Genomic DNA, 15,616 nt, shown 5'->3' on the forward strand with positions numbered 1-15,616 from the left:
CAAAGGAATGTTACATTACACATCTAGTCCATTTTCTCCGTTCCAAAACGGGATTGCAGAGAGAAAAAATTCCACATTACAAACCATGATTAGATGCACACTGGAAGATGCTGGCTTAAGCAAACAATTCTGGTCAGAAGCCTTACATTATTCAAATTACACACAAAATAGAACATGGTCCAGCATTATAAATAAGACACCATATGAAGTGATGTATGATAGAAAACCAAAATTAGCACACATGCATATATTTGGAGTCACAGCAGACGTACACATACCTAAACAATTAAGAAGAAAGGGAGAAAATGTGTCCAGGAGACTCAGATTTATGGGATATGAGACTGGCACTAAAGGATACAGATTCATTGATAGTAACAACAAATTTATAGTCTCCAGAACAGCTGTGTTCCATGAACAAGCTAACTGGTCTAAATTACATCTTAATGAGATATTCCCAAATAAACATGAAGATACAAAATCTCATGAGAAAGGGACTATAGAAAAACAAAATATCAACAAATATAAAAACAAAACCAAAACTTGGACAAATAGCCAACTCAAAATAAAGACAGATACACTAACAAAAAAGGAAGTAAGATATTTGCATGATAACGATAGTAAACCCGAGAAAATCATTAGAAACACCAGAAATCAAATGCCAAATAAATACAAGGATTATGTAATGCACATGAATGGTGAACCAACAACACCCAATACATACGAGGAAGTGTTAAAACTTCCTCACGAAGAAAAAGAAAAATGGGAATTAGCAATGAAGAAAGAGATGGAAAGTTTACAAGGACTAAATGTATTTACACCTGCATCTGCACCTAAAGATAAGACAATTATTGGTACCAGATGGATATATAAAATTAAGAATTTAGAGGGAGGAAATACTCTATACAAAGCTAGATTGGTTGCACAGGGTTATGCACAGAAATATCCAGAGGACTATACTGACACGTATTCCCCCACTGTAAGAACAGAGAGTGTCAAAACAGCTCTAGTGGTAGCTTCAGCACTCAATCTAGATGTATTCCAATATGACATACAGACTGCGTACCTACACGCAAAATTAGATAAAGAAATATACGTGAGAGCACCTCATAGTCCATACACAAACAAAAATGAGACTTGGTTGTTAAACAAGAGTTTATACGGGCTAAAACAATCTGGTAAACGGTGGTATGATTGTTTAGTAAAAGTACTTAAGACCATGGACTTCAACGCTACCACTGCTGATAATTGTTTCTTTGTCAAGAGGGGTGATGATTACATTGAATTTGTATTGATTTATGTGGATGACATTTTATACATAGGAAAACATAAAGAAAGAAGAGAAACTTTTGTAACTAAACTAAATGAACATTTCTCATTGAAATCTTTAGGCAAGGTAAACAAATACCTTGGTGTCCAAATTAATAAGACAAAAAGGGGATTCAAACTTACCCAGAGAGATAAGATCATAGATCTTTTAAATAAATGCAACTTAAACAATGCCAAACCTTGTGATACCCCTATGCAAACTGACTTTCTAAGGAATTCTGATGAATCTTCTCCCGAGTTCAAGGACAATACATTCTATAGATCAATCATAGGTTCACTCCTTTACATATCTAATTGGACTAGACCGGACATCGCTTTACCACTCAATTTATTATCTAGGCATGTCAGCAAACCAACAATGTACCACTGGGAAGCTGTTAAAAGAATTTTAAGATATTTAAAAAGTACACTAGACTTTTGTTTAATGTTAGAACCTAATGATATTAAAGAACCAAAGCTTACGTGTTATGCAGATGCAGATTGGGCTGGAGACACCTCATGCAGAAAAAGCACATCCGGTTATGTATTCCTCTTAAATGACTGTCCAGTTTACTGGTACACTGGTAAACAAGAACTAGTGGCTACTTCAACAACAGAAGCGGAATATGTTTGTTTATCCAAGGCCGCAAATAATCTTGTATGGTTTAATGATTTAATTTCAGATGTCTGGAAAAAACCTGCTCTGCCTTTTGTTATGCATGAAGACAATAAAGCAGCCATTGAAATATCTAGATCTGATGCCATTGGACAAAGATCCAGACATATAGATATAAAATTTAAACATGTGAGACAATTATCTCAGGATGGATTTATTAAAGCAGTGCATTGCGACACTTCAGAACAATTAGCTGATATATTAACGAAGCCTTTACCTTCTAAACAGCATAAATACTTAACCTCAAAGTTGTATGTTTTGTATTGTCCTGAATCTGAATGTAACTGGTGTTGTATAACGAATCGGCATTTAGAGGGGGATTTGTCAGATATAAATGCCTTATTCTCCAATGTGTAAATAGTGTACAGACAGGGTATCAGGGGTTAACTTATTCTTCACTTCTTAATGTATTCATAATTCACCACTCCCACATATAGCTCCACCCATTGTATATATAAGGAGCTACCTACACCATTTCCCTTCCTTCTATCTGTGAATATTCAGTGAATATAGAATGCCTAATGTAAATAAAAGAATATATAGTTAAATCTTTAACTCTTGTTGATCTTATTGAGTCTGATCCTGAAAATATTGCAACACAGACCCCTTTCAAAATGCAGGCTTTAACCACCAATGTCCTTATCAGCCTGGTATGAATTACAGAGATTAAACAAAGTCCGACAAGGGTTGGCAATCAGCCCAGAATCCAAGTTGTAACAAAAAACTCACTCTCAAAATGCTCTGCGTAGGACCAAACGTTGTTTCCAGCAACATTTGCTATCTGTGTGTGAACTTTAATAGGCTAAGGGAATGGTCAATTAATCCCAAGATTTACTCTCGAGGAGACCTCCTCCTGAGTAGCCACTCCTGCCTTTTGGCAGCCCTGCGTGCTCGAGCATTGAGAAGAGGCTTCTCCACTTCACTCTCTTCACTTGAAGGAGCCTCTGGACTAGAGGACCTCCAAGCCCCCACCCCACCCCACCCAACCCCATGATCCTAAGTTCTAAATCATATTTTACAACCCCATTGATTATCCAGTAGGAAGCCCTTGAGCTATCTCTTCACTTCCTAAATTTGTCATAACTTCTTGCCTTGCTTTATGTCATAGCCCCTTTGTGACATCGGATTTTTCCTTAGTTCCACTTCCAGAATCGTTTGCACTGGACCTTCCGAAAAAGATTTCAGGTGGATCTTGGAATGAAGACGTAGAGCTGATGCCAAGTCTTCAATAGTCACAGGCCACTGGGCTCCAAGAAGGAAGGCGTGTCGTCAAAAATTGCTCAGTAATATATTTTGGAGAGAAAAACAGCCGAGTAGACCCCAAAATGCTGCATATTGTTATTCTGTCAGCTCATGTGCCTCCTGAACATGCAATTCAGCCCAACACATTTGTGGTTGGTACCTTCAGAGGTAAAGCCGTATCCAAATCCCCTTTGCTTTTTACATATTAAAATAGTTTTCTCTTATGTCAGGGCTATGCTTGAGAGAAGCAAAGCATCAGGAAACAGGTGGAATTAACTCAGAGGAATTTTTTTTCCCCCTAGGCATTGAAAGGAGTACAAGAGTCATGCAGAAGGACCAGAATCCAATTTGGAATGAGGTAAGCTAGACAAGGAAGTTGAGAAATGTTCTGGAAAAAGGATCCCAGCAAACCATTTTTTTTAAAAAAAAAAAAATTGTTTAGAAGGTTGTCTGGAAATACTTAAAGTCACCAGAACTGGAACTTGGATCAATAAAGTCTATATTTTTCCCAAAATCCTTAATCCTGGTAAGAGTCTCAGTTTTAGAGTTAGTTCCTTCTGAATTTCTTCATTTTTTTTAAAAAAAAAGTCCCTTAATAAGAACTTAGAAAGGGGAAAGAGATATATTACAAAATATAGTGCAACGCTCCAGAATCTCCTTTGGTGATGAAACTGTTAAGGAATTCACAGAGTAATCCTTGAATTGCAAGGGTGTGTACATGAAAGTGATTGAGAGTAGGTACGAATAAACACAGTCAACACACAGATACACTGAGTTGTGTTTACTTTCAGGAAATAGTAAGGCACAGTCCAATAAACAGTCCAGGTCATACACATATAAAGCAGGAGATAGCAAAACTACAGTCCAGGGATAATCCAATAACAAAGTCTTCTTACCAGTCGTCGTAGTCATTCATAATAAACAGTTCTTCTGGATTTGCAAACAGTAGCATACAGAGATATCAAGAGAGCAAGAACTTTATACAGAAGGAGGAATAAGATAAGAAAAGGGACTACATAGCCTTGAATATGAAGGTATAAATTCTTGAAGGATCTGAAAACAATGGTGGCACGATGGCAAAAAAATTCCATATTTAAATAAATGTATAAAATGTACAATACACAATAAACTGAGTTGATAAAGTTAGAACTGAGAATGGGAAGGCTGTGAGAAGAGGGCCAGGAGGGAAGTGGACAACTATGGTAACTTCATCAAGATGTCACTCCCTTCATGACACAAAATTCCAGATGTTGCCAATGACCAGGAAATATCATGCATCAAATTCAACTTCAAGTAGCAGATAAATACTACTTGTAGATATGGATAGACAGCAGAAAGAATGCTTGTGTCAGGGTTGTGTCAGCTCTTGCCTCACAATATGGAGGTTATGAATTCAATCCTAGGTAGAGGTAGATGTTGAGTCTCCTGCTTGGGCAAGGGCTTGGACTCAATGACCCCTTCCAACTCTGTTAATCTGTTAAACCCCAAAGCAATCAAAACTCTGAGGCCTAGAGTTTCCTCAAAGCATAATTTTATTTGGGACGTCATATTGGCACAGCTGGTGAAAACCTGACTCTGAAAGACCCAGGGGTTTTCCCCCACCCAAATCATACCCCAAAGTTCCTTCCCCCAGGTCACACATGTCCATCACATGGTCCAATCAGGTCGCAGTCCCAACTCCAGCTGGCTTTGGTCCACATCCTTCCAAACACCTGGTAGAACGTCCTTAGCTCCCACAGAAAAGAATGCTATTTTGGCTACACATTCCCTCCCAGCTACCTCCCCCCTCACGTTCCCACAGCCCCACCCGGCCTCACTGTGGCAGCCATAAAGATGCTCCCAAAATGGCTTCAGGGCTGACAGCTTGGTGTTCTTGCTTGTTGTGAATTTGTCCAAAACAAGAGCAAATGACTGATCTTCAAAGGTTGCGTTGTTGATTATTCTTTGTGTTTGTCCTGCAGACTTTGATGTGGTATCTGGATGAGGAGCTTCTGGACAACAGTTCTGTTGCCGTCGTTAAACTCCTTGAATGGGGCACAAAAATCCAAAACAGGTGAATGATGGAAAGAAGGATCTGTATAAGTAGGTTGTCTGACATGGGGACAAATCTGCTGCTCAGCCCCATCCATTTTCCTCTCTGTTTCAGCCCAAAGAGTGTTGTGGAGCCCAAAGAGTGTAATTATTGAGTAATTATTACCACAATGAGGAAGTTTCTCAAGTTCCTTCTTCCTCCTAAAATCAGGGGTGGGTTCTACTTACCTTTACTACAGGTTCGCATTGCGCCTGCGCGTGCTAACTTCACTCACTTGTGCACATGCGCAGATCACCTATGATGACCTCCGGGTCAGTGGGCGGAGCCTCCTGCCGGTTTTACTACCAGTTCTTGTGAACCGATCCGAACCGGGGGCAACCTACCACTGCCTAAGATGTCACATCATTCTTCCTCCTAATCCAATTAAACCCTGTGGTTGCTACTAGTACTGTCTGTCTTTGAAGTTCCTTCTTGACTTTTCCACTTCTCTGCTAACTTTAGGGATTTTGGCAGTGCGGATGTCGACTTAGGAGGAGCAGCTGAAAAACCAAACGTTATGATTATAAAGAAGAATCAAAGACTGCAAAATAACAGTCTGCAGCCAACGGGAGTAAGTCAAGAAGGAAATAAAAACAATGTTTTAAACTTGAAGGGCTTCGCTGTGAACTGCGATGAAGGCTGGATGTCTTCATCGCAGAAGACATCCAGTCTTCTGCGATGACAACATTACCTTTAATCTCAGAATAAAGATATTGAAGTATTTCCTTCAGTGCTTCAGGTTGAATTTTCTGCCTTTTATCAGTGGAATTCAGCCTCTCTTCAGTGCTGCTAAAAATTATTTTCCCTGTCAATATTAATAGAAGCAGGAAACTTTTAATCAACTGTGAAACCATCTATTCACTGCCTCTGTTTTCACTTCCAAAATATTAAAGCAGAGGTTGTCTTCACATTTGCATGAAAAGGGAGATTGCTCCCCCCAAAAAAGGTTGGTTTTACTCATCATATATAAATCTATTCGGAACCGTGGATAAATATCACACTTTAATAAGAAAAACACAGCCAGATTTTACTGTTATCTGCGGACAAATTAAAACAAGTTTCTTATGATTTTATGCTTTCAGTGCACCATAACGCTAAAAATCTGCTTCTCACCACCGGAACCTAAAATGGTCACCCATCGAAGAAAACACAATTTAAAGAAATTGAGTAAGTAGTGGGTATTTATTTTGACCTGACTAAAGTATGTTTTGTGTGGAATTACATGGATTTTAATTTCTGATTCCTTGTCTGGATTGTTTTGAGCTCTTCGTGGTTAGAAGACAGTAGATGTTTTGTAACATCAAAAGAGATATGGGTAAAATCTCTGTGTTCCTGTTAATGAATTGGAGTAAAAAAAAAATCAAAACTTTTTGTTAGTTAACACTGACAAGAAGGTTCATGACCAGGGGTGAAATCCAGCAGGTTCTGACAGGTTCTGGAGAACTGGTAGCGGAAATTTTGAGTAGTTCGGAGAACCGGTAGTGGAAATTTTGAGTAGTTTGGAGAACCGGCAAATACCACCTTTGGCTGGCCCCAGAGTGGGGTGGGAATGGAGATTTTGCAATATCCTTCCCCTACCATGCCACACCACACCCACCAAGACACGCCCACAGAACCGGTAGTAAAAAAATTTGGATTTCACCACTGGACAAAACTCACTTAACTGTCTCATTTAGCAACCAAATTTTTGAGCTCAATTATGGTCGTAAGTCGAGGACTACCTGTAGTATAACACACCCACTCCTGGATATTTGAACCATATATATATATATATATATATATATATATATATATATATGTATGTATGTATGTATGTATGTATGTATATGTATATATATATATATATTACTGCCTTGATCTTCCAAAGGAAAAGTGAGAAATAATTCTAATAAATAAATGAATATTTGTATCAACTCTCAAAGCATTTCTGGTTTGCTCTCAAGTTGCCATGAGCAAGAAAGTGGGAAGGACTGACACAGCAGTTCAGCAGCCACATTCAAAAGCATATTCCACACATATCTTCTTCGAGGTTTGACCTCAGATTACCAGAGCTGGCATGTGAGGTGTGGTTTCTACAGCCTGTGAAAGTGCCTCACTGGAGAAAGTGATTTATGACACAGACTGAGAGGAGGGGGGGGAAACAGGGTCAGAGTTGAGCCGTAAATTACATGCGGCAGAGTTGACTTCACCCGGGAAGTTTCTGACATGTTGCTCCTAATAAATAACTGGATTTCTTTTGAAACTTGGCTCAAGGCTTATGAGTTAATTAGGGCATCTGTCGGAACCCTGACAATTTGAGGGTTTAAGAAGAATATCCCCCATAAAGGGTTGATAATGCTGCTTCTTGTCTTCTTTCACAGTCTTCTGCCCTGTCTTTGCCAAGACTTCTGTCATAGAAGAATTTACCCTGAAAGAAACCGAGGCACCTCAGGTGCCAGCTCCAACATCAACCACCATGAAAGAGCTTTCCAACAAGAAGCAACTCTTCCAGGTAACACAACATCTCAGCTCTTGATATGTGAAAGAAAGAAATACATTGAGAGGACTGGTGGTTTCTCAGCAGATGTTATTTCTGTTGCAATTCTTGTAAATGGAAATTGATCTTTAATAAAGTCCGAACACCACAAATCATTTATTTCAAGTATGGTCCCACCAGTACAGTGTAAAGTTATACTAGGAGTTAAAAGAATAATAGAATTGGAAAAGAGGTCTTCTGGTCCAACCCCTATACCATTTCAGACAAATGACTGTCCAATCTCTTCTTAAAAACCTCCAGTGTTGGAGCATTCACAACTTCTGGAGGCAAGTTGTTCCACTGATTAATTGTTCTAACCATCAGGAAATTTAGTTCTAGGATGGTTCCCTCCTTGATTAGTTTCCATCCATTGCTTCTTGTCCTGCCTACAACTGCTTTGGAAAATAGGTTGACTTCCACTTCTTTGTAGAAGCTTCTTAGATATTGGAACACTGCTATCATTTTACCACTAGTCCAGTGGTGAAATCCGATTTTTTAACTACCGGTTCTGTGGGCGTGGCTTGGTGGCGTGGTATGGCTTGGTGGGCATGGCAGGGGAAGGATTCTGCAAAATCCCCATTCCCTCCCCACTCCTGGGGGAAGGATACTGCAAAATCTCCATTCCCACCTCACTCTGGGGCCAGCCAGAGGTAGTATTTGCCAGTTCTACAAACTACTCAAAATTTCCGCTACCAGTTCTCCAGAACCTGTCAGAACTTGCTGGATTTCACCCCTGCCCTAGTCCTAATTTTAATTAAACTAAGACCTTTTCATTAAACTATGAAGACTTTCATTAATTTATAAACAACTATTTATTGTTCCCAATAAATACAATTCCAAAAACTCTTTAGGACCCTCATATTAAACCTACAAGAGCTAGTCTTCAAAAATATGAACAATATATAACACTTCAAAATGGTCATGTTTTCGGTATCTCTTCAGTGACATCTCATGGTCATCCCAATTTTTACAGGCTATGTATGATGGTTTTAAGTTGGAATGATATATTCCTGGGGAAAAAACAAGAGAAACAGAAGTCCTGCAGCCACCATCCCATTTTCATGCTATTGGCCACTGGCATACACAAAGCTGGATAACCCACAAGACTTTCTGAATCATTTGGACAAACTTCGTGAGAACATGAAATGGGGCATCTTCCAAGAATGTTTGCAGGATGGGACTGACCAGCCATTTCTCCCTTGTAGGTGAGAGTTATCATCATTGAATGTCGACAACTGCAAGAAAACAACGTCAAACCGGTGGTGAAAGTCACTATTGGAGATTATACATTCCGCACCAGAATTAGACGTGGAAACAATCCATATTATAATGAGGTTGGCATTCTGGATATTATTTTCTGGGATTTGACGATTTTTCACAAGCATTTTGCTCAGTTAGAAAAATACAATACAACACAACACAACACAATACAATACAATTATTTATTGGCCAAGTGTGATTGGACACACAAGGAATTTGTCTCCGGTGCATAAGCTATCAGTGTACAATACAAGCGACGAGTGATAAATCATGATCATAATCATCATAAACTGAAAGAAAAATAATATTTCAAGGTAACGATCAGGAACTGGGAATCAACTTTCACCTCCTTGCTTTTCAGTATTGTCCTGTTTCTGCTTTGTTGGGGGGAAAAGTGGCGTTCGAAAAATGGCACTTGCTTTTTAATGACCAGGAGCATGTCTCTGCTTTAAAATAGTCTTCAAAGGACAATCTAGAGTCCATTCTTGCGTACAGTTGCAAAAAAATAACATAAAACTTTGGTTTGCTTTCCTCGTAGACCTTCGTCCAAAATTTCAATGAGACCCCTCTTCACCTTTTTGATCAGTTTATTACCATACAGGTAAGCAAGCAAAGTCAAAGTTCTTTGTGGCCCTTTTTTGGGGGGGACTTCTGAATTGCATTTTCCCTCTCGTGTGTGTGTCCTTTTTTGGATATGCTAACGAAATATTTCTCCTGGCTGGGATGAAGCTGCATTGTGGCAGCAGGAACTAAATGCTGACAATGAAATCCAAGTGAGCAACCTTGAGTCCAACAGAACAGCTGGTGGGAGAAGGGCGAAAAATTAAAAGTTGGCATCCAGATGTTTATTCCAACTATCTGGAAAGGAAGGTGGGTGGAATAATCCCAGATTCTATCAGCATGACTATTTCAGTCTCAAAATCCATAATTGCTTCTCATTCCCAACGGAGCAGAACAAAAACAGCCCACGCATAATTGAAAACCAGCTTAAGGAAAGGAATAAAACAGATGCAGCTGAATTAAAATCCTTCTACCCATTTCATGTGCTAGTGCAGTGATGGCTAACCTTTTCCGGACCGAATGCCTAAAGTGTGCGAGCATGCTAATGCATGTGTGTGCACCCAAACCCCCAAAATGCAATGCGTGCACGGCCCCAGTGCATGCGTCCTGCCCCCTGCACATGTGTGCCCCCGTGCATGCATGCACGTCACCCTCATGTGCCACGCCCCTTGCATGCCCAACACCCCCCGCGCATGTGCGACAGAGACCCGAAAACTAGCTGGCTGGCAGGAGGTGTGCGTGCATGTGCAGCGGAGCTGAATCGGGTGACGGCATAGAGAGGGCACTGTGTGCCACCTCTGGGACACATAGCATAGGTTTTGTTGTGGCTCCGACCCCCGAGCCCATCTTATCGGAGGAAGAAGGCTCCGAACATGAAGGAGAGGAGCCGGCCAGGCCTCCCTGTCCAGGCCCCTCCTCTCTGGCAATGCCTCAGGTGTCTGCCGAGGGAGAGGAGATTGACCAGGAGCCAGGTGTCTCCGATGACAGCGATGAGGGTGATAAGTCCTTCCTGGAGCCACGCCAACGAAGGCGAGATAAACGTTTGCAGCAGATGAGGAGGCGTGCCAGGGATTAAGCTGAGTCACTGGACCACACCCCACAGGCTATATAAGAGAGTGTGGTGGCCATTTAGACTCTGTGACGGACAAAGCTAACTTCCAGCTAGTCACTTTGTACAACGCCGAATCTGCTGAAGGTTTCATGTTTGAGCTGGACTGTGTGTATTCGTTGGTGTTATCTGGTGGAGGAACATTCCCTCTTCTTGTAGTAAAGCACTTGGCAGACGGTTATCGTATTGCTGCCAAGTTCCTGATAACGAACCTTGTGTGTGCCGAGTACTTCTTTAACCCCCGGCTGGCTGTTTGTGTGTGTGGGGGGACGGGGACAGAACAGATTTGCCATCAAGGTGCTACTGCATTGTAGTGCAATGTTGCAGATGAGCGAGATTAATGTCAGGCACAAGGAAATCAAGAACAACATGATGGTTTACTTGCAGTAGTTTCTTTACAGTTGCTGCTTTATAGACCGGAATCTTGCCAGACTAACGCACAATCTGCATTTCAATTACAGATAGCCCATGATTTACAACCATGGATGCTCTATTCCTTCTATTTGCAGGCTTTTGTATTTTGTTATCTTCTCCAGGTCCTTCTCTTCTATTCTGTGGGCCCCCTATTAGTATAATAATGAAGTTTTATCATGGGAATTTCTACCTGATCTTAAACAGGTGCTGAACTCTCGATCTGTCAGAGCTGATGCATTTATTGGTGTCTTTAAGGTGAGCCACTGTTGACCAGATTTACATATTTGGTAGACTTCTACACTTGTTAAAAATGCTTAATTTATGCTTTCTGCTCTACTATCTTACCACCTCCCATCCTACCACCAGGTCAATTATTTTTTCTGTTTAACCTGTCAACGAAACATGGAAACCAATCAAGGAGAGAAGCAACTTAGAACTAAGGAGAAATTTCCTGACAGTTAGAACAATTAATCAGTGGAACCACCAGAAGTTGTGAATGCTCCAACACTCGAAGTTTTCGAGAAGATGTTGGATAACCATTTGTCTGAAGTGGTGTAGGGTTTCCTGGCTGGGCAGGGGGTTGGACTAGAAGACCTCTAAAGGTCCCTTCCAACTCTATTATTCTGTTATTGTATCTTCTTCCCCCAACCTGTCCATAGAAACACCCAATGCCATAAAATATCTAATCTTGATCTTCCCAAATCTGGGGAAAGACAGATAGGAGGAAGAGAAGAGAAAGAGGAAAGAAATACATTTCCAACTTTTTTCTGTGCAGTAGAATTTTTTTTAAAAAAAAAGTTAGAGCTTCAAGCTTTTATCTTGCATCTCTTAATATTTCAAATAATTTCTGTAACAATCTCTAATTCCCAATGTCAATAAAAAGTTCAGTCTCCATGTTTTTTTAAAAAGGAATCCAAACTCTACCATTGGAAAATTGTTATCATTTTGTATAATGTTTAGAATAGAATAGAATAGAATAGAATAGAATAGAATAGAATAGAATAGAATAGAATAGAATAGAATAGAATAGAACAGAACAGAACAGAACAGAACAGAACAGAACAGGAGTAGAGTAGAGTAGAGTAGAGTAGAGTAGAGTAGAGTAGAGTAGAGTAGAGTAGAATAGAATAGAATAGAATAGAATAGAATAGAATAGAATAGAATAGAATAGAATAGAACAGAACAGAACAGAACAGAACAGAACAGGAGTAGAGTAGAGTAGAGTAGAGTAGAGTAGAGTAGAGTAGAGTAGAGTAGAGTAGAGTAGAGTAGAATAGAATAGAATAGAATAGAATAGAATAGAATAGAATAGAATAGAATAGAATAGAATAGAATGAGCTGGAAGGAATCTTGGAGGTCTTCTAATTCTGCTTTAGAGAATAGATTGACCCCCTCTTCTTTGGGGCAGCCCCTCAAATAACGGAACACTGCTATCATGTCACCCCTAATTCTTCTTTTCTTTAGTCTAGCCAGACCCAAAACCTGCAGCTGTTCTACCTATGGATTAGTCTCCAGGCCTTTGATCATTTTAGTTGCTCTTTTTTTTTTTCCTTCCTGGGCCATTCCTTGTGACGTGTGCCATTCATTCTTTTCGCAGATTGAGATGGGGCTTGTATATGACTCTCCAGGTATGTCCTCCATTCTTTCCTTACGACATGGGGGATATGGGGTTTTTCCTGTCACATGACACCTATTTGTAGTCTTCTAGGGCAGGGGTCTCCAAACATGGCAACTTGAAGACTTGCGGACTTCAATTCCCAGAATGGCTGGCTGGGGAATTCCGGGAGTTGAAATCCACAAGTCTTCAAGTTGCCAAGTTTGGCTTTAGATGTTCTTCCAATCTGTAAAGACAAAATATACTTTGACCTGGGGTAGTGCCCAAAACCATGAGTTGGGGCCCTCAGCTTTTTCGAAACCAACACTAGGAGGGTTTGCCATTGTCTTCTTTTGAGATTCTTTTTGACAACCAGATTTCTAGAGGTCTCCCATACTAGGTCATCTCGATTTAGCTTTCAAGTCCAGAAAGGGTCCAGATACACCTCCTATGACAGAGATGGCTAACCCTTTTCCGGACCAAATGCCCAAAGCACTCACACACGGGCGCAAATCTGTGCACATGCGCCTGAACCCCCAAAATGCAATGTGCTTGTGGCCCCCACATGTGCCTCCCCTGCCTGCATGCATAGCCCTCCATGCATATGGCCAGCCCCCAGCGCATGTGTGTCAGAGACCTGAAGACCACCTGGCCGGCAGAAGATACTCGTGGATGTGCGGCAGAGCTGAACAGGGGCGATGGCTCGTGTGCCCACAGAGAAGGTACTGCATGCCACCTCTGCCACGTGTGACATAGATTCACCATCTCTGTCCTATGGCTTCCCCAATGTGTTTTGTTGTCTTCTGTAGACAGGGTGTCAGCACTTCAAGCTGCATTTACTCTAGTGCTGACATAAGAAGGAGAAGCAGAGGCGTCTGGAAAGGGACGTTTGACATTTCACCTACTTATTTTCCCTGGAGATAATATCCCCTAGGAGATGGGATGGGAGGGGGGAAATTCCTTTGAGCTGGATCAGTAGATTAGGGGTAGAGTGACTTGGAAGATGGCCAATGAGTGCAGGGGAGTGGGGAATGGAAAGGGAGGGTTTTGGGTCTGGAAGTCAGTGTTGGCTGCGATGGAGTCGGAGTTAGAATGTCGTGCTTAATAAATGGGAGTTTTCTTCAAAGACTTTGTTTGAAATGCAATTCATTTGAGACGACCTCGAAACCTGACACAGGGGAATGAATACCTTTCCAGATGAACTCTGGTGGCAGGTATCTTAAATTAGAACCCGAGGCATTTCTTGAGACCAAAATAATACTAAAAACACTGAGCACTTTATTTTCTAGTGCAATTATGGTTAATCTTTTTGCCGTCACGTGCCAAAAGCGGGGAGAGCGTGGGGGGGTGTCGCACGCACGCATGCCCACATGCATAATTCAATGCATCCCATCCCACCGTGTATGCATGCATGACCCCTCTGCGCTCCCCTGCTTTTAGCATGTAATGGCACGGTGGGCCGAGTAGGCCCATTTTTTGCCCTCCCCAGGCTCCAAAGGCTTTCTTGGAGCCTGGCGAGAGTGAAAATGGCCTTCCCCAACCCCCTGGAGGCCCTCCAGAGGCCGGAAACAGCCCGTTTCCCAACTTCCGGTGGGCCCAGAAGGCCTGAAAATCAGCTGGCTGGCTGAAGTAGCGCAATGCTCACGTGCCCACAGATATGGCTCCACGTGCCACCTGTGGCATGCCACAGGTGGCACGTGGAGCCATATCTGGTTCGCCATCACAGTTCTAGTGTTTTGACTTCCCATTGATATTGTTGAAAGAATACATTTCAGAAAATGAAATCAGCAGAAAGCACCAGTCGAGGTGCCCATTAGAGGGCGAATGAATATTTCTTCTTCCTAGCGTTGAACGACTGACCCAAAGACATCTAGTTGGCTTCCATTCCTAAGGTGCAACTATAATTCATCGTCTCCTGGCTTCTAATCCAGCATTTTAACCACTAGACCAAACTCAAAAATAGTTCCCGCCAATCAGAGCACTCATAAAGCCCGTTGTGTCCCATGGCTGAATAATCTATTACAGTGATGGCTAACCCTTTTGCCGTCGTGTGCCAAAAGTGGGGGGAACACGGGCAGGTCACTGGCATGCGTGCCCACACCCATTATGCATGCCTGACCCCCCCCTGCACCCCCCACTTTTAACACGTGATGGCACGGAGGGCCCGGTAGACATGTTTTTCACCCTCCCCAGGCTCCAGATGCTTTCCAGGAGCCTGGGAAGGGTGAAAACAGCCTTCCCCACCCCGGGAGGCCCTCTGGAGGCTGGAAACAGCCCATTTCCCACTTCCAGTGGGACCAGAAGGCCCAAAAATCAGCTGGCCGGCGCATGTATGCGCGCTGGAGCTGAGCTACGGCAATGCTCGCGTGCCCACAGATATGGCTCCGTGTGCCACCCATGGCACCCGTGCCATAGGTTCACCATCACGGATCTATTAGATTTAGCTGTATGGATCTCAGTAGGGATCGCTGACGACAATTTTGAGCGAAGGCGAGTGTGGGTCAGTATATTTATTATTTCTTTTCTTTAGGTCATGCTTTGATTTCCAAATGGTTGAGCCTTTATGATCCAGGGAATCTCAATGCTGGATTTAAGGGTTATGTGAAGGTCACTCTTTGTGTGCTGGGAGCTGGGGATCGTGCACCGGTAAAGTTCTTATCGTTTTAACACTCAGGAATTTAAACTCATTATCCAGAGTAATTGAAGATGCTGCTAGTTATTAAATTGTTAGATAAAACTGGAGAGGTAACTACCGTATTTTTCGGAGTATAAGATGCACCTTAGTTTTTGGGGAGGAAAATAAGAAAAAAGCTGATTGGCAGGTGGATCAGCTTCCTGGAATACCCCCAATCAGCTGTTCCCAGAGGTGA

At 41.8% G+C, this 15,616-nt stretch overlaps 1 protein-coding gene across 1 annotated transcript in view; it reads left to right on the plus strand.

The window, feature by feature from the left end:
- Nucleotides 1-3,108: 3,108 nt before the first annotated feature.
- The window catches only part of LOC117659269 (myoferlin-like), a 75,020-nt gene continuing 62,512 nt past the window's right edge, over nucleotides 3,109-15,616 (plus strand). The window contains exons 1-11 of the mRNA XM_087875853.1: nucleotides 3,109-3,391; nucleotides 3,526-3,581; nucleotides 5,185-5,276; nucleotides 5,757-5,865; nucleotides 6,377-6,461; nucleotides 7,655-7,785; nucleotides 9,015-9,143; nucleotides 9,608-9,670; nucleotides 11,357-11,407; nucleotides 12,750-12,780; nucleotides 15,277-15,392. Of these exons, the coding sequence (XP_087731979.1) occupies nucleotides 3,307-3,391; nucleotides 3,526-3,581; nucleotides 5,185-5,276; nucleotides 5,757-5,865; nucleotides 6,377-6,461; nucleotides 7,655-7,785; nucleotides 9,015-9,143; nucleotides 9,608-9,670; nucleotides 11,357-11,407; nucleotides 12,750-12,780; nucleotides 15,277-15,392 (948 nt within the window). The 5' untranslated portion in view covers nucleotides 3,109-3,306. The remainder of the gene's footprint in view (nucleotides 3,392-3,525; nucleotides 3,582-5,184; nucleotides 5,277-5,756; nucleotides 5,866-6,376; nucleotides 6,462-7,654; nucleotides 7,786-9,014; nucleotides 9,144-9,607; nucleotides 9,671-11,356; nucleotides 11,408-12,749; nucleotides 12,781-15,276; nucleotides 15,393-15,616) is intronic.

The sequence above is a fragment of the Pantherophis guttatus genome, chromosome 9 (genome assembly GCF_059756535.1).
Source record: "Pantherophis guttatus breed Tessera chromosome 9, ASM5975653v1, whole genome shotgun sequence".
Lineage (NCBI taxonomy): Eukaryota > Metazoa > Chordata > Lepidosauria > Squamata > Colubridae > Pantherophis > Pantherophis guttatus.